The sequence below is a fragment of the Agelaius phoeniceus genome, chromosome Z (assembly GCF_051311805.1).
Source record: "Agelaius phoeniceus isolate bAgePho1 chromosome Z, bAgePho1.hap1, whole genome shotgun sequence".
Classification (NCBI taxonomy): Eukaryota; Metazoa; Chordata; class Aves; order Passeriformes; family Icteridae; genus Agelaius; species Agelaius phoeniceus.
Genome location: NC_135303.1, coordinates 44277409 through 44297009, shown reverse-complemented (window position 1 = coordinate 44297009; position 19601 = coordinate 44277409). Strand labels below are relative to the sequence as shown.

Below are 19601 nucleotides of genomic sequence, written 5' to 3'. Positions count from 1 at the left end.
ATGGCAACATGTTTGAATCTGGGAAAGAAAGCAGACAAAAAAGAGCAGACATTCAGTTGTGTTAAGTAAAGAAGAAAATTATTGCATATCTTTGCACAGTAAAGAAGATATTTAATACAAATGCTCTCTGCCTAATTATGGACATTTGTCTACCCTAGCCTTTAATTTTGACTAACCTCTTTAGGATAATAGACTGAGTTCCCTCTGTAACTAATCTTATTGGTGGCAGAAAGTTGATCAGTGTCTTCATGAATTGCACAAAACAGCCGCCTGCCTTAAACAGGCTTCTCTGCTGCAATTCCTAATCGTTTGCATCCCATGAAGAAACTTCGCCAGTACACATTAAGTATCATGGAAAAAGTTATTGTTGTTCCAGAGTTATTGGCAATGCCAAACAGCTGCCAAGGGAGGAGTTTGCAGGTCCTTGCAGCATTGAAACAGGTTGAAAGTCAGGGAAAAAGTCAGAATTAAACAGTAGCTACAGAGGATAGAACTGTGGAATCATCGTTGAATCATCCATGTTGGAAGAGAACTTTAAGTAATCATCAAGTCCACTATCCACCCAGCATTATCACTGTAACCATTGAACCACACCACCAGCACCAGATCCAAACATGTCTTGGACACCTCCAGGGAAGGTGACTTCACCATCAGGGACACCTATTCCAATGTCTGACCACCCTGACGGTGACAATATTTTTTCCTAATATCTAATCTGAATCTCCCATGTCTCAGATTTAGGTTATTTCCTCTTGTCCTCTCACTGCAGGCACGGCAGGAGACTCTCCTTTCAGAGAGTTCTAGAGAGCAATAGGGTCAGCCCTGAGCCTCCTCTTCTGGACACTAAACAACCCCAGCTCCTCGAAAGATGTGTTTTCTACATCTTCCACTTGTGTAAAGAGATCCCGTGCCCTCGTGTGGCTGTACTTTTACTGGGGCCTCGCTCTCTCCGAGCCACCCCCCACCGTACATTCCCAGCTCCTCCATCTCGAGGCTGCGGCGCGGGGCCGGCAGGGGGCGCTGCGCCCGAGTCCCGCCGGAAGCGGCGCTGCCGCGGCGGCGCGCGGCGTGCGCGCGGCGCGGCCATGCCGGGCAGGAAGTCTTCCAAGGAGAAGAAGCGGCGCCGCTCACGTTCCTGCTGCCCGGAGGGAGCCCCGGGGCCGGACGGCAGCGACAGGAAGCGGCGGAGCACCGAGTCCAGCCACGGTGCCCTGGAGGTAGCGCGGGCGGAGTCGCGGGGTCTGGCCGGTGCCGTGCCGCCTCTGCCTTCCCGGGCGCGTCCCGGTCCCGCGTCCTGGCGGCAGAGGCCTGGCCGCGGTCCTTGCCGGGGCTGGCTGCGGGAAGGGCCGGGCTCAGTCGCGCTGGTGGGAGGGCGGCGCGAAGGCGGGCAGCCCAGGCACAGGCAGCAGCAGGGGCCGGCCGAGCCCGGGCGCGCATCCCGGGAACGGCGGTCTGTGCATCCCAGGCGTGAGGGGTGTGGCGTACAAGCTCGGGTAGCACCCGAGTGGTTCTCACACTTCTGGCCTTGCGAGTCTTCTCAAGGATGTGTTGGTGTGCAAAAATTGATTGTGACATGCACGCCTAAGTAAATTCTGAGGCTGACAAAGTATATTTCTGTTTCTGGCTGGTGTTTTGTTGGTTTCTTTTTTTTGGTTTTTTTTTGTTTTTTTTTTTTGTTTTGTTTTGTTTTTTTTTTTTTTGGTTTTTTTTTTGTTGTTGTTGTTGTTGTTTTTTTTGGTTTTTTTTGTTTTTTGTTTTTTTTTTTTTGGTTGGGTTTTGTTTTTGTTTGGGTTTTTGTTTGTTTTAATTAGTTTTTTTATTCTAGTGGTCCTCCGCTGATGTATGGAGGATGCACTTTCTAATACGAAGCCCATTTTGATTCTGTGAAGACTCTGCCAGACAGGGAATTGTATGCCCATCTTAGCCGGGTAGCTGTAAATGATGAGCTTTCTGATTTAACTGCCCAGCTAATCAGATGGATTTCTTCTGCATTAAAGCATGCTTTCATGTGTAAGCACCAGCTAAGTATTTGCAGATAGTATTTCCCAGTTAATATTTAGGAGTAGTTTTCACTTCATGGAGGTCTACAAAATTTTCCCAGCACAATAATGTTCTCAGTAATAAAATACGTAACTTCCGTAATGCAGTTACCTTGCAATATGAAACACTGGAATTTGAGAAGTCCACGTTAAGATCTACCTTGCATTAATGAAGGGAAAATTATTGCAAGCACAGGTGAAGCTGTAATTTTCTGTCGTCTCTAATTCACTAGAAGATGTGCCTTCTTTGATTTTAGGAAACAAAATGCAATGTACTCTCTGGAGAAAAAGTGGAAGAAGCTGAACAACCCAGTGATATAGAGGAAGGAGGATTAGATCTCACTGTGTCACTCAAACCTGTCAGTTTCTACATTGGGGACAAAAAGGAAATGCTTCAACAGTGTTTCTGTGTCATAGGGGAGAAGAAACTACAGAAGATGCTGCCTGATACTTTAAAGGTACTGAAATACACTGACCATTTATGTATTTACCATGATCATGAATGCTTGTGTAACAAAAAATACTTATCTCTCAAGCCTAGTGCATTTACATTTTAAAAACTGTCTGTATATTTCTCAACTAAAGAAGTTTCTATGAAGTCAAGTACGCTTCTTAAGTAGTCTCCCAGTCATGGGTCTGGAAGTGAGACTTTTTAAAGATTTGCTGTTGTTATTCCAGGTTACTCCTTTTGCTACTGCTCTATCATTTCTAAACTTCAAGTTTAGCTTTATACTGTCCCCCTCTACTGGTTGGTTAAATGGAAAAGGATTTTCATGGTTATGAGGAGTAAATACAGTAGTTGTTCACTAACTAATATGCTGATTTGTAAAAAAAAATACTGATTTCCGCTTGTGGCAGCTGATTTTATTTGTATGGTATTAAAGCAATGTCTGAGATAAGAAAATAAAGCCCATTCTTCATAAACAGCTTCTGAAGCTGTAACTCCTATGGACTAAAGGTGGAGTTTTACTGGCTTGGATCATATGCTTTTTGACTCTTGTGAACAATAGGACTTAAAATAAATTAGGTTAGCAGCCTGTACAGAAGAAGAGGCTGCAAGTGAAATGTCATCTGTGTAATGCTTGTTAGTAGTTGTAAATTTTTTATCTCAATTTTTTATCTTAATGAGTTGTATTATCAATAATATAAGTGAGACAGGACTTCATTTTAAACACATGGCAAATTGCACATAGGCTCATCCATTTTTCATCTCTGGCAGAAGAAGAACTTGAGAATCTGGAAGGAAAGACATTACTGAGTTTGTAGGGAAATTGCCTCATAGTGTAGAACCAAACTTAAAATATGACTGAGTATTACAACTTGTTTATCAGCTCCTAATTTTGGTACTTGTACATGGTATCAGAGCTCATTTGAAAATGGGAAATTCCCGAATGTCACCAAGAGGTATGAGATTTGAAGGTAACTGGAATACCAGTAAAATCTGTGGCAATGTATGGGATGTACCAAGCATGAGAAATGAATCGCAGTTTACATACTTTCTTTATTTTCTGTGTTGTGATATGCATCTGTTGGTGTGTTGTCAATAGCATTATTTTCTCCAGTTTTTGAACTTGCATTCAACAGTTGCCTTTGATCTTTGTAAGCTTAATTACATAACCCAGCTTCCCCCTAGTGATGGGGGAAAAAACTAGGAATAACCAGGTCTGCAATTGTTTGCTGTTCCATGCTTCACAGATATGATCTGGTGTTTCTGGTGCTCAGTGTTGTAGCTGCAGTAAAGACTCCAAGCCCTAGGTCAGGTAACTGATAGAGTGTATATTGTTTAATTTTTCAGGTGAAACCCACACGTATGCTATTTCTTGTCATAACTGAAACACCTGGTTTTCTACAGCAGTTGCATCAATGCAGATCAGAATATGGGAGAGGCTTTAATCCAAGTTAAATCTTCATTACATCTTTAATTGCTGTCTTCTCAAAAAGTTTTAGTAGCTTGTGGTTTGTCTTATCTGTCTTCTTAGAACTGTTCCATGGATGAAATCAAAAGACTTTGCATGGAGCAGTTGGAGCTGTTATCTGAAAAAAAACTGTTGAAGATACTTGAAGGTATGAATGAAACTTTAAGACTCCACTGTATACCAGAAAATAGTCTGCCTCAACCGAATTTGCACTCTTTTTAGCAACTTAAATATATATATGTATATATACAGACACACACTAGTAAGTATATATTAGTGTGTACATAATCGCTCAGTTCCACCAAGACACACCGTTCATGTACTTTGGTTAAGGATATGACATTCCAGCTTTTCACAGCTTTATTAAACTTGCACTTGATATTTAAGGAATACAGAACTTATTTGTAAACATGTTTCTGTCTTGTCAATGAAGAAAAGCTCTTCGAGTCTGAGTGCTCCAGAGTATCTTGCTGTTAATTCTGTACTTTATTTTTAGCACCCACAGTATTGTACTAATCAGAGTAGCTAATCAGATTTTTTGTAATCCAGTATAAATGTATGTGAAGCCAACAGAAGACTCCCAGATAAGGGTTTTGGTTTTGACTAAGTCTAATTTTAGAACTTCTGCTTTAACTGGGAAAAATCCTCTTCTGCTGATTTGTTATAGAGTTAATAATTAAAAGTAAACCTAAGTATGTAGTATTAATTATATCACTTTCCTAAATTTTCATGTTTGAAACTGTGTATATCTAGGCAAGATTGGAGCTGATTCTGATACTGACGAGGAGGCAGATGGAGGAGACAAGACTGGAGGTGATTCAGTCAGTCAGTGAGTAAAAGATAAAACACTTAAACTTAATTTAAGGAGACTGAACAATTCAGAGATTTTTCATGAGAAATGATCAAATATATGATTGAAAGACCCAGTTGCTATATCCTTAATTAATTACTCTAGTTGAATGACAATGAAGTGTGGCTACTAGCAAGCCCTAAACTTACAGACATGATTTTGTCACTTTGTGACTTCAAGTGTGTCTTGAGCACATAACTGGGTTCATAGTGGCATAGTACCTATCAGCCGAGTTATGGTAATTAAACTTTCATACTTGTGTCCTGCAACAAAAGTGGTGTGATTTAGGTTGTCTTTGTGTGAGCTAAAGCAGTAAACCCCTCCCACTTAGGTGAGTGAATTGTTTAAGGGTACTTTCAGTTCAACTGAGATTTATCCCTTCTCTTTCAACTTTTCATTCTGGTCCTTCATTCCTGCCGCAATTGAAGAAGCACTTACACTCACCTGTTCAATGCACTCTGTATAAGGAGTGCTACAGAATGTAGAGTTTCAAGAACAGAGGCTTCTGGTCTCTTGCTCTTATCTTGGCATCTGGCAGTTTTGTAAAAGACAGCACTTCTTAACCTTTTCTTAAAATGCTTCTCTGTTTTTTAAAGACCATTTCTTTGTCAGGAGTTCACCTGTTTGATAGTTTCTATGGAAGTAGTGAAGGGGAAAGGAAAGTTACTAGTTATCAGGCACAATGCATCAAATTTAGTGAGGCTAACTTGTTTCTAGAAAACTAATAAGCTTTTATGTTTTCAACACTGACCTGATTACAGTTGGTCCACAGATTCAGGACACACTTAATAAACCTCTGAGACAGTACAAGACAATGCACCAGAGATGCATTTAAATAAGAACAAATGGATGGAAAATGTAGTAACACCAATTCAACTTTCACATTCTGGTCAGTATTTTTCTTTAGCAGGGACCTAGTTTCTGATCCCAGCTTTTATTCAGAACAAGCTATGAAGTTATCACCAAATTTTCTTTGATGACTTCTCATCATGCAAATATACTAGAAAATGGAGTGAATACAAAGTTAGGTTTCATTCTTTTCCTTGTGATACAGTTTTAATACCCTTTGACACTGTTTCTTCTAAGATTCCATTTGGAGCCCATTGTTAATGTATCCTGCTGTGCTATTTGTTGCCTACGTGATCTGTGAACGGGGTCGTCAGTTTCAAAACCTAGTTTTCTTATTTTGGACATTGCCCTCTGCTGGCTGTTTGGAAAAGCAGATAGAAAAATAAAAAACTACTAAATACACTAAATATTGGGTTTCTTTATGTAATATAGTGGTCTCTATGTGGAATAGTCTCTGTAAAGTGATTGATAATTTGTCAGTGAAGTTCTAAATAGAATGAGAAGACAGACTTGCTGGCTAAATAAGCCATAAAAAATACCCAAGTTTTTTGATTCCCTGAGACATTATGTGTCGTTTTGGGTTTTTGTTTAAGGCCTAACTCACAAGCTATTTGCTATTGCAAAATATGTTAAATATTCTTTATCTCCAGGATGTATGGCAGGAGTAGTGCTGCTGGATTTCAGTAAGGTTGTTCTGTATCTTCAAGATGTTTCAAAGCTACTGTTGAGACATGAATTTATGATCCTTTGATATAGTAGACTGTGTAAATTCTTTCTTATATAGAAATTATTTGAGCTGGTAAAAATCTAAAAAGAGGAAATTAATGAATAAAACTATCAAATAAGAAAAATCAGAATTTACCATTTTTTAGCTGGTGGATATCAAAGACACTTACCCTATTTTCCCATGCCAGTTAGGAAGGTTTCAGCAACTGACAGTAAATCAAGAAGAAATTGTGTCTCAAAAAGGTAAAAGAAACTGAGAGATGTTGTTCACAGTTGTAGAGCAAATTGCTTCCTGTGACAAACAGTGGTTGGTTGAGGTGCCCCTTGTTCTTGTATCTGTATCCTGATAGTTCAGGGTTTCAGACCCCTCCAAGCTGGGCAGGCAAGTTTTAGGAATTGGGGATTTTCTTCTCCCTTTCAAAAATAGCATTCTGCATCAGTGGGTGCTATCTGAGAACCTTGGCTCCACGGTTCAGCTGTGTGGTAGCATTAACATAAAGAAAACAAAACAGAAAAGCTGTTTGGATGATAGAAAAATAAAGGGATAGGAGAAAATGAGGAGAATTAAGGTTTTATGTAAATCTTGAAGTTCAGTGCTCAGTAAGTAGACCAATATGATGCTTTTACAATGGTAAGCAGTCACAAGCACTTTTTACTAAGTAGTCTAATCTTTGGGTCTTGGGTCAGCTTCTTTATAACCTGTGTGTAAATAATTATAAATGCAAGTTTTCAAAACTTCAGAAAAACGTGTTTCAGCAACAAGTTAGCCACTACAAAGGCTTAAGGTGCATATGTGAAGAAATATTGAAAACTGCATTGCTAAGACAAGCAAGCATTGTTTGTAATCATTAATTATACTTCTAATCTGGATTTAAGTAGGTAAGTTTGTTTGCCCTGGGAATAGAAAGGACTTTTCATGACCAAAAAGGCAGTTTCTCTATTTATATAATCACTGTTAGTTCTTCCTAGGTTATCTTCATTGCATATGGCTTTCATATAAATTATTTCTTTTTCCTGCATTCTATTATAACTTATTTGTTTAAAGTCTGACTTGTATTAGTTTTTACATTCAAATGTGAATGTGAAAAGAGAAAAAGTGAGTAGCAAGTTGTACTCTAATCAAAAGTGTTTTAACTGATTGGAAACATCCCTTTGTTTCTTTCATTATTGTGCTTTGAAAAAAATAAATTCAACAAATATACCTTTAGCCATCTGCATATATCAACTGAAATTCAGAAAGCTTGAATCAATACATCTAGATAAATTTTAAATTAAATAAGCAAATGACTCTCAGTCTCTAAAGAGCTGTTTCCTGTCTGTACCAGCTAAAAGTAGCAGGAATTTAGGAAAGTTTCTCTAGTTACCGGAAATTTGCAAAATTCAGGTCTTTAAATGGTATTGCATCTAATTGTAAATTGGATCTTCCTTTTTTGGTTTTTCCACATATCCTCATTCCGTTACTAGAAGTGGAAATCCTGAGGCTTTTCTTGAATTTCAACTATGTAAATGCTTCACATGCTTACATTAGCATGTAAAACATTTGCTCTTTTATTTTATCACCAGCTTATTCTGTGTGAAGCATTAGAAATCCTGCAATAACCATGCAGAAGAATTGAAGAAGCAGGGCATATATTTGCCAGTAACTGGAACATGCTGTTGCAATAGATAAATTTTGTTATTTGTCAGCTCTGTATAGGTTTTTGAATATGCAGTTCTCAGATTTTTCTTTCTGTTTCTGTGTTACTCTCTGAAATGGAATACTGTTAAAACAAGAGAATTACTGTATATGAAGCTTCCAACTAAACACCAGATATTTAATTGACAGGAGTCAGATAATGTCTTGCAAAAACCAAGTAGGTATTCTTCATCTCGTTCAAGAAGTGTTAGCATGTTTTTGAGCTGTTTCTTTTCTTTTACCTGAATTGACTCTTCAAATATCCTCCAGCAGAACAAGTGAAATTAAGTTACATGCTGTGTTAGTAAAACATTAAAAGAACAAACATTCTAGTGTCATTATAATGATCAATGTTCATACGGGTCTGAGTAAATGATCTTCTGCCTTCAATATCTTATTGGGCTTATTTTTTTCACTGAGTGAAAATTTGCAGTTTAATATTTGCTCTTTCAAGAATTTATAGGTATATTACTACTTTGCAGTCAAAAGTGTAGTTTTTGCTTGTTTTCTTTTGGAAAGGTTAGCAGTTAAAAGTTTTGTCTTGTTTTGATGTGTTGTGCTCCTGGTTGCTGGGTGTTCACAAGCATGCAATTACCATCTGATATTTACCCCTGTAAGACAATTTGGTTATTTTCAGCATTTGGAATCACTGTAACAACCAGCTACATGAGTCACTGAACAGATACATCAGCATTTGGCTAATTTGCCCCACTGCCTTCTGTACTTGTGGTGTCCTCAAACATCACCTGTAACAGGACCGATGGACTTTGCATAGCTCATTAAACTATTTGATTAACACCTGTCTTTTGAGATACCTTTCTTCAGAAACACTATTTTGTAAGAACTTTTTTCCCTTTTGTTTTTTTTAACTTGCTACTTAATGCTTGTGAATTATTTTGGTTCTCATTTGTCATTGAAAACTGTCCTTGGAACAAAAATTTGCAGGAATTTTTCAAGGACTTGGGTCTTCTAGAAATGGGTTTTAGGCCTTGAACTGAGTGCAAAGGCAAATTTTAATTCAGGAAGGTACATCATGTCAAAAATAACAGAGGTCCCAATCTCAAGTCTCACTGGAGATTTAGGTGAATAATACTTTTCCTTCTGGTCTCCAACCCCAGTGACCACTGAAACCTGGTATCCCTGCCCACCAGTATTGGAGAGCTACTGTCAATCCTTAGGCATCTGCTTCTCTGCCGGTACTCCTTTTCATAACCTTTGCTGTGTTTTACCCCACTTTGCAAAATCTACTGAAATTGGGTACCACATCACCTTCATACCAAGATGCTTTGAGAGCTGTACAAATTCCTGTTGCAAATTGTGTACAGAAACCATTTGTGTGAGCCCAGTTAGGGATTATGCTAGTGTGGTGCATGACAACATGAAATGCACGCTCTACATAAAATAAGGTAAATTTAAATTTACAACATTTGTTTTCAGCAAATTGTAGCTGTAGTTAGCTTCTTTCTGCTGAAAATAACATACTGTGAAAATGTTGTTCTGTTTAAAATAATAAATTAAAAGTGCTGAGTTTATTGCTTGGAAGATTGACTTTGAACTTAACTGTTATCTTGAGGGAGAAATATAAAGGCTGGGCAAAAGGGAGACACTCTAAATTACTATTGTCACTTACCAGCACAGCATGAAAAAAGAGAGTATTAAGTGTTTATAAGGTCCCTTAATTTTAAAATAACATATCTTCTGCTCCTGTTGTTTGAAGACCCCCCCTTTCTAACATGTATACCACAGTACAGATAATTAGGGAAAAAATGTTTTTCACTAGCAAACACATAAAACAAGGCTAACAAGTTAAATGCCAAACTTAAAATGCATTTGTTTAGCCAGTAGATGGTGCAAAATGCTTGCCTACAAAGCAAAGTCATGAAGGTTCTGCAGCAATGCAGTCCAATCCAATCAATTCTGAGAGAGTAAAACGTGCTGTAAAAGCACTTCTGTGTCGTAAAAATTCTTTTGCTGACAGTAGGTAGTCTCTAAAGGAATATGGGTTTGCTGTAATTATTGTTAAATCAAAGCATCAGGAAGAAACTTTACAAGTTTCAGTGTGTAGTTTCTTTTAAAGTTGGTAATTTCTTTTTATACGGCTGTTAAAATGGTTATGGATAATTTCACAGCCAATGTTTGAACTATAGTGGTCACTTTGTTTTCTCTGAAAGAGATGATTACAGTTCCTCATCAGACATCAAGGTGATACCAGAGTTCTGAAATCTACTGTCTGAATACTACTGGTGCAAGATCAGGCTTTTAAAAGTGACACTTTGCTGTCCACTTTGCAGACATAACTACTGAGTTCTGAATGATGAAGTATGTGTGTGAAAGAGGATTAGACAGGAGCAGCCAAAGCTGCTTCTGCTCTTAATGATGATCAGGGTATATCACAACCTAATTTTGGTCAAGAGTTAAGTAACTAGATATAACAAATTGTTAGGAGTTGCTTTAAAAAAAAAGCCAAAAACCAAGTGGTTCCATCCACATCTGCTGACCAGTAGCTGGTCTGAAATCCACATCTCTCCCTGGCTGCTGGCACAGAAGCCCACAAGGTTTGTATCCTTGTTGCTGTTGCTTCTCAGACTTCCTTGTGCATGCAGGCCTCTCTGATGGCAGGTGTAGGCCTGTGATTGTCCCCAGTAGCTGATGCTGTTCATCTCTGCGGTATCTAGTGCTCTATTATCGTCCCTCAATTTGCCTACTTGCAGAACCTAGTCTATTTTTGGAATTTTGCCTCTGATTTTATCTGTTTGATACCTTAGTCCCAGATCTTGTGTCCTGCTTCTTGTCTAGACTAGCTTGAGGTGCTAGTGAATTACAAGCATCTACTTACAGCTGCATGACACTGAAAATCCTGGAGAAGGTGTATATTTTTCATTCTGTCTGATTTCTGGCAGCACAGTCCTGTAGGCCCATCTGACCTGTGGTCCTCTTTGCAGTTGCTGGTTGCAGTTGCTTACACGTGTGTAGGCATATTTTGATTATTCTCATCTCGTTTGGAAAAGGAGTTAGTGTAGTCATGTGACTCAATAAATAGGCAGAACAGCCTGGTGTTCACATCAAGGTTTGCTAGGCAATTGTATTGACCTGTTTATTGTCCGTAATGAGTTATTGCATGATACTTGACACAATTATGTTCCAATGGCTAAAAAAAGTGGGGGAAAAAAGGAGAGTCTGTTGATGTAGCCTTTGCCACTTCATTAAAGGAAATAGATATGAAAATAACTGTCTCTCCTCTCAGACCATGGTTTCTAGAAACACTATGGTGTTCCTCCTCCTGATAAAACCATTGGGCATATGGGAAAAAATGCAACTTGTAAAACACAAGGAAAATAGATCTGTGTTCACTTTCAGGAAAGCTGTAAAGGCCATTATTGAGAAACAAGTTATTAGTCATCACATTTACATCTGTGACACCAGAATGCTGCTTCCTTTTTATAGTGTTGATAAGTTCCATGGCCAGGAGAGCTGCATTGATTCCATATTAATACAGATGAAGCCAATGACACACTAACTCCAGTTTAGAAATTTGGCAATTCTGTTGTCAAAATGCTCACTGGATGTGGCAACTGAACTCTTCCTGTGATTCTGGATTGTTCTACCTGTGCCCTTCCTGAATGTTTTCACAGTTTGTGTAACTAGGATGTGTGAAATACATGAAGGACATTAACCTTTCACTGAAATGTCTCTTCCTTACACTTGTGTAAGAGTTGAAACCCTACACATCAAGGGTAGAAGTCTTTAAGTAGGAGAAATAGAGAAATGCAGGTACTGAATACACTGTAATAGCTGAGCTGTAAACACTTTTGTTTTAAAAAGTATACCTTTGTGAAACAAGAAGATTCTGGTTTAGAAGAGGTTAGTGATGGTCTGATGATAATTTCATTAAAATAATTTTTTACTTTCAAAATAAGACAGTAAATAGTATTTGAGTGCAGCAGAAATTATTCTTTTCCCAAACAATTTAATTATGTGACAATTTATTTTGAATTTTACAGAAAAGCTCCTAATATGAGGAGCTTTTCCTTTATAACTGCTCAGCTGTGGTTCCTCAGTTATAACCATTGAGGATTGTTACTCTAAAAGGCAAGGATGCAGTGGAAATAATTGCACAAGGCAAAACAAAAAAAGTTTATTTTCAAGTACTCACATTAGCTCTCTGTATTTCTTCTGCCCTTATTCCTACCGTAGCTGGCTTATTGGCTTACCCCCTGATAATTTTTTAGTTTCTAAAAAATGTTCTGTTAAATTTTAAATTATGGTGATTAAAATGTGTTCTTAATTGTTTCCAGACAGGACAACAGTATAGACTCAACTTCTTCTCTGAGAGAAGACAGCAAGCTGGAAGGTCAGGAGTCAAAGCAAGGTATGTTGTTGAGAAAGCTGAAATTTTGTGTTCTCGATGTTGGCCAGTGACTAATTCCAGGTAGCTGACAGCTGTCTTGTGAACAGAGAATGAATATACATTGGGAAAGAGTGTTTTGTTTTGTGTACTTTCTCTTCTTAAATGCAAAAACATAGCTTGTGAGACATTCAAGTACTACAGTGATTGGCAGGATAGAAAATGCAAAGGCTCATAAGTTATTGGTGCACATTTGTACTTTTTGCACAAGAAAACAGTACTTTTAGCCTGCAGTAGTATTTGTTCTATTCCAGTCATTAAATCAGCACATATAACAATTGCCAATATTAGTTTGTGCATGAAGCACTAGAACTAGAGGTGTTTCTGTCTCAGTCTGTTTATTTTCATTTTGACTGGCTCTAAGCAGAAAGATCAGAAGTAGCTTTTCCAGTCAAAGAATGTTGAAAATTCTTCTAAGCTACATTTCTTTTCTGCAAAGATCTAACTTTATTTGCTTCTTGCAGCTACTATTTCACAATTCAGAATGTTGTCTGAAAGATGTCTCTTGGAATGACTTTTGAAACATGTTTCTTTTTTGAATTAGTTAGTGGGAAGAGTCAAATGGGAAAGAGTCATACATAATAAAAGCACCAAAACTCTTAGGTGTGAGTTGCTATGACTGTGGATAATCCTTTAAATGTTGCTTGTTGTACTGTTGGAGGAACCTTAGAACTGACAGATTTCCTGCAGATTTCTTCCGCTTCTGTGTTATCAAAAGGAATTGATGGTTACTGCAAGTGATATCATTGTTGTTTTTTATGACTTAATCACCCAGAGCATCATGATTGCTTTGGGCTAAAACAGTGGCTCCTCTCAAAATGTTAGCTTTTAAGAACTTTTGAGAATATTGTATAGATTAGAAAGTGTAACTCCAGACATTCTCTCCACTTTTGCTTATTCTCTCATGCTCTCTTCTTTTTCCCACAGCCTGAGAAGCTGTGGGAAAGAGAGTATGAGAGAATAAGCATAAATGGATAAAATTAAAATTTAAAAATGAAATTAGTGTGCTGAAATTAATGTTACAACTGTAGATGAAGAAAAAGTAAAAGTTACCAGAATGAAAAAGATAATGAGTAATGCCAGCCGTGATCCTTATTACTGTAAAAACACAGGAGCAAAAGAGGGAAATAAAGCCTGTTAGCTCATTAAACATCTGTAGGCCAAAAAGCCTGAATGAACACTGAATTCCACAGTTTTGGAGGTTCCAATTTCTAAATAGAGCCCAAGGTTGTTCTGCCCAGCTTCTCTGGGATAGACATGAATGACTTAATATTTTGTTCCTTCTTAATGTGTCAATTGATTCCAAAAGGAATCCTGTGGTGGGCTGACGCAGTAGGCACCTACCCACCCCTGAGTCGCTTGTCCCCAGTGGGATAAAGGTGACAGTCAGCATAACAAAAAGAGGACAACTTATGAGTCAATATAAAGACTCTTCAATAAGTGAAGCAAGAGCTGTACATTGAAACAAAGCAAAAATCATAGGCTTAGTTACAAGTTCCCATTGGCAGCCAGATCTTTAGCCACTTCCTGGAAAGCAGAGACTCAGCATGCATGACAGTTACTTGGGAAGATGTCAGTGCTGTATGGTGGAGCATATCCCTTAGGTCAGTTTGGCTCAGCTGTCCTGGCTCTGCATCCTCTCAGCCTCCCAGTTTACTCTCTGTGGGGTCAGAGTGAGAAACAGAGAATGCCCTGAGGCTGTTCAAGCACTCTTCAGCAGTAGCCAAACTTGTCTGTTGTCAACATGCTTCAGAAACAAATCCAGAAGCAGCATCATGCACTCTGCTGTGAAGAAAATTAACTCCGTCCCAGCCAGACTCTGTACAGGTCAGTTTGACTTTGGTAGTATAATAGGATGGTCAGGCTCAGATGTTAAGTTTCAGGCTTTGAACTGTGATCCAGTAATGCAGCTGATTTTTTGATCCATGGTAATGCTCCTTGGTTGGCCAGCATGTTAGGTAAACACTGACTGATACTGTGAAGAAAGACAGTTTCTTAATCCTGTTGTTTCCCATTCTGATCTTTCTCCATAAATTGTGGCTTGCAAGGTAAAGTTAAAAAGATACTGTTCAAAGATGACTAAATGGTAGGGGAAGTAGGGGAAACTGCATATGAAAATGAAATATTAATCTTGAAAATCTTGAGGTTTCTGTCACAGTAGGAACAGGCCAAGACTACTTAGGATCAAAGAAGGCCTTTGTATGTTCATCTCATTAGTAGTTTTCATACACACTGCTGTGAGGAGAATTTTTGGAGCCTTGTTTATTTTTTAGGTTTTCAGATTTTATTATTTCAAAATTGTGATTTATCTTGCTTTAAACAAAAGGTGAAAAGTGATCTATAAACTTCTTTTGTATGTCTTAACATCTATTTTCATGAGCTGAATTTGCTTTCCTGTTAGCTTTGTTTGGAATTTTTGAGGTGCCACATACCTTAGCTGTGTGAGTGCATTCTCAGGGTGAGTGTGCAGAATTCTTAAATATGAACTTAAATGCTGTGATGATCACAGCCTGGTACAGAGTGATCATGAGTGAGTAACTGAAATGTGTCCTATAATACAAAAAAATTTCAATGCTGAACCAACAAAACGCTAATGTTTTAAAATATTACTATTGTTCATAAAACAATTCTGAGCTGTTTTGATCTTCCTTTCCTCCCTCCTTTTATTTTTTTAAGTAGAGAAATTGCATTTATAGCTTTTGAAGTAGTCAGTATTGATTTTTTTCCCCACACCCTCAGGATGGGAGGAATGTTGTAAACACCCAGAAAAATAGATCTTCCTGAGGTTTTTGAGCACTTTTCATGTATTAATATCAAGTGCATACAGCTACCATAAAGCATTTAAAATGTTTTAAAAAAAATAACATTTTTCTAAAATCGTTTTTTCCCTGTGCAAGTGGTAAAAATAGTATTACCAAAAGTCATAATTTAATAATAAAAACTTAAAAGTAATAACTTAATTATAAAGTCTGTGTAATCAGTAACTTTATTATCATCTGACTACACATTATTCATTTTAAGCTGGAACCAATCCTGCTCTTAATTTCCACATTTACAAAAGATGTTGAAAGAGTGTGAACTTCTGAGGCCAGTGTGTCAAAAGCAAGTCTTGCTGCAGCCAAACTGGGAGAATGGTTAGTTAGGTTCTGTTAGAGCTTTGCTTTTATTTTACTGAGCTGCCTCTTTTAATTATGTTTTTAAAAATACACTCCAACTTTCAGCCACAATTAAAAATATAAGTCTTAAATTTCTCAATTTTTTTTATATGGAGTTAAATGCATCTGGAGGACTAATGATAAATGCTGAGTAGTTGTACTATGAGTTTCTATTAATTTTTAGTCTTGCATCTCACTAAAGTCCCACACCTCTTAAAATACATAACATAGTTGAGTGTAATTTTTGAAGTTGCGTTCTGAAAATTAGGTTTACTTAAGAGATAAACAAAAATCAGTTTTGCACTGCAAAAGTTTTGTTTAATATAAAATTTTTGACAATTTAATTAGGAAAATAGGTAATGTAACTTCACAGGAGGAAATAAATTTTTCCGGTATTGCTGTATTGCTATACTGCATGTTCTTTTATAATTGCCTAAAGATGCATTAAAACTTGTATAAATTACCTTTAAAAGTTGAAGGAGACAAAGAAGAGGAGTTGATTATCATATAGATTTTTTTTCTAGATTTTTTTCACTCTCTTAATTTGCAGAGTAACACTTTAAGCAGAAGTTATTTTGTAAGTTGAGGTAAAAGAATTCTGTTAGTCAACTCTGTGATAATTATATTTGTGTTACAGGCAAGGGAGAAGATAGTGATGTCCTCAGCATAAACGCAGATGCATATGATAGTGACATAGAAGGCCCATGCAATGAAGAAGATGGTCCAGATGTGCAAGAGAGCACTGTCAGAAGTGGAGCTGGCCAGATAGATGACCTTCAGAAGGACATTGAGAAGAGTGTGAATGAGATTCTAGGGCTGGCAGAGTCCAGCCCGAAGGAGCCCAAAGCAGCAACCTTATCTGTTCCTTCATCAGAAGATGTTCAGCCATCAGCACAACAGCTGGAACTTCTTGAACTCGAGATGAGGGCCAGAGCTATTAAGGCTCTGATGAAAGCTGGTGATGTAAAGAAACATCCATGAGACTGTTCAGATTTCATTTTCACTATTTGTTTCGAAGAAGGTGATGTCTGTTCTCTTCAGTGCTATGTTTGGGTTGGGTGTGACATTCCTCATTCAGACTGTATCGTGTATCCTGACCTGTGGTTCAGTGGTGCTGTTGCCTTTAGTGTGCTGCTTCCATGACATGCACAAACAGTGGTTGATGCTTCCCTGTGATGAGGTGTCCTTGTGCTGGGTCACTTCCTCAGGGAGTCACACCACATATGGAGCTGTACCAGGTACCTGGTGCCTTCCAGAAAGGTTGTTGTAGAAACATAGAATCATTGAATGGTTAGGGTAGGAAGAGATTTGAGACTGCTTAATTCTTCTTGGGGCCCATCTCATCATAATGTAGGTATTCTAATTACATTGTGATGCTTTGTGTAAAAGTATTCTCAGTTTTTAAAATTTTAATTCCTAAAGGGAAGGATTTTTACCTTTCAAATAAACAGTTGAACATGTTATTTTCAGAGTTATGAAAGTGCCTGAAAGAGACAGAGATTATTACACTGCCATGTAGTTTTGTCACTTTCCTCCCCTCTTATCTTTTGTATTATAACTGAAGAAAACAGAGTTTCTTCCTAACTGGAAAGCTTTCCTTTTGAATATTTGGCATAATATTTAACAAATCAAACAGTTCAGAAGACCTTGAGCTTTTAACATTCAATTGATGTAGTCATTTCATGTCCCCTGAAAGTAGGAAAATCCACTTAATTTCAGTATGCTTTTTTAGAAAAGGCATTTAATTTATTTATGACATTTTAAAATATAAATTCTATTTTTGTCCATTTCAGGGTATTCCTTTATAAATAAATTGAATTTCAGAATTAATTTTCATGTTATAATATCTTACAACAATTATTTCAATTTTTTTACAACTAGTGTCGTTAAAATATTTGTATGTTTGTTTACAAATTCAGACATCAATTTTTTTCTTTAAAGGTATGAAGTTTACAACTGTACTGTTTGTTAAGTAAAATAATGTATTATGTATTTTTGTTCGTGAGTTTTCCTTGGTTGTTACTTAGAAAGCCAGTTACATGCTTTGCAACAGTAGCAGACAAAATTTCCCTTACTATTGTGTAATATTACTGCAGACTTTAGTCTATTCAGATATTATGTCTTGAATTCTTTGAAGGTTTATAATTTTCTTTTTATTCTTTCATTTTATCCCTTTTCTTCCTTCTCTTTATTCTCTTTCTTTTTAAACCCCTTTCTGTAGCAAGCTTTCTGTATATTTCTTAAGTTTGATTGATTTCCTCTACAACCAACATTATTGTAAAATGTTAGTGCAGTGTAAATTTGATAATAAACTAAAACCTTCATTAAATACAGCTGATAAAATTACAGTGTGCTTCTACTAAGTGATGTCAGTGACCTGGGTAAAGTGCACCTGACTCTAGTGTTATCCACATTGTCAACGTTTTTTCTGTTATTTTGTAGCAAATGGAGATTGTTAGTGAAAATATACACACAATTCAAAAGGTAACTTTACTCTCTCAAAATCTGTGGGTGTTGTCTTTGGTCAATTCCATTTAGGTGTTTGGTGAACTTGTGTTTTATTTGAGTCTGGAGAAACTAAAGAAGTAATCAGAGAGGGACAGCTGGCAAAACTTAGATGTGCTGTCTTCTCTTTTACAAAGTCACAGACTGGTGGAGCTGTGTTAGATTTCAAAGATACATTTCGGTGCTGCTGTACTTATGTCATTAAGGCACCAAGTACCTCACCTTGCCTGCTGTGCAAGTGCAAGTCTTGCTTGCAAGGGCATTTCCTGCATCACCAGAAGAAGCCACATATATGAAATTTATTCAGTGATGTTGGAAAACAACATATTTCAGTTGTTTAGCAACACAAAAATACTGGTGGAAGTAATGATAAAATAGAATGTAATTGCCTTCTACCGACTACTTTGTGGAGGTGTATGGTATTTATTTTTCTACTGGTTTCCCAGGTCACCCTTAAAAGTTTGTTATATAGCATGTTGAAAGGCTGTTATTTCAAGCTACACTACACGTTAAAGTTAGCTAATGCTAACTTTAACATGTAGTGTGACAGAGGTGAAACAGGTTTACTATGCATATGGCAGAGAAGGTTTGTAATTACAGCCTAATTAAATTCGAAATTGAAAGATGAGAAGTATTCCAAGAAAATTCAATTAAGCTGTTTACAAAAAATAAAAAAGAATCATATGAGATACTTAATGTGATTGGTTACACAAGTGCTAATTCATTTTTAGGATATTGTACTGTTGCTGCCTAGGTTAAAAACAGATCAGTTAAATTACACGTGTTCTTGCATTGATTTGTATCACTGAAGAGATAAAAAAATCCAGTGTATTTGAAATGTTTATTATAGACCTGTTTTGTTTTTCACTTTTAAATATGTCTGTGGTCTTTACTTGAAAAATAAATTTATTATTTCATTTGGAAGGAGAGGCAATTTGTATGTAAAATATATTGAATTATTTATGAAATGTTAATATAGTGTTACTGGGTTTTGATCAACCATTTTGTCAGGAAACAGATATTAAACACTGAGTGTTGGCCAGCCTGAAAAATATCTTTTGAGGAGGAGGAGGGTTAACTGTGTACTAGATGAATAAAAAGATTAATGACTCTCCCTCAGAGAATCAGAAGTATTTATCTCTGTTTGGAGGCTTTGCTGTTATGGTGATTTCATAGAGAACAATAAATAGATTTCAAGATGCCAGTTTTGAGAAGCAAATACCAAATATTTCCACAGAATAGAATTAGTTCCCCTTGTAACACACTTTTCAATATAGTATTTGCTCTCAAAAATATTTTGCCCAAGAGAATTTATTTTAAGCTGTGTTATAAAATATGTTCCTTGCTGTTTGAAATTACTGTAATTGTTGATTGTAGTAAATGAAATTTTGATCACTGATAACAACAGGTTATTTCTAAGTGTATTTGAAAAAACAGGGAGTCACATAATGTGTGTAGGTAATATAAGATGCTGCTGTTCT

General features: G+C 37.0%; 1 protein-coding gene across 1 annotated transcript; it reads left to right on the top strand.

Moving 5' to 3' along the window:
• The first annotated feature begins 768 nt into the window (after window positions 1-768).
• CAAP1 (caspase activity and apoptosis inhibitor 1) lies at window positions 769-19049 on the top strand. The gene is made up of 6 exons (XM_054651999.2): window positions 769-1217; window positions 2297-2497; window positions 4019-4103; window positions 4709-4784; window positions 12351-12424; window positions 16253-19049. The coding sequence occupies exons 1-6, from the start codon at window positions 1086-1088 to the stop codon at window positions 16594-16596; spliced, it is 912 nt and encodes a 303-aa protein (XP_054507974.1). The 5' UTR covers window positions 769-1085; the 3' UTR covers window positions 16597-19049.
• Window positions 19050-19601: the final 552 nt, after the last annotated feature.

Coding starts and splice junctions, on each gene's coding strand:
- CAAP1 (XM_054651999.2), top strand. CDS start 1,086: ATGCCGGGCAGGAAGTCTTCCAAGGAGAAGAAGCGGCGCCGCTCACGT. Junction 1,218..2,296: donor CCAGCCACGGTGCCCTGGAG/GTAGCGCGGGCG, acceptor CTTTGATTTTAG/GAAACAAAATGCAATGTACT. Junction 2,498..4,018: donor TGCTGCCTGATACTTTAAAG/GTACTGAAATAC, acceptor CTGTCTTCTTAG/AACTGTTCCATGGATGAAAT.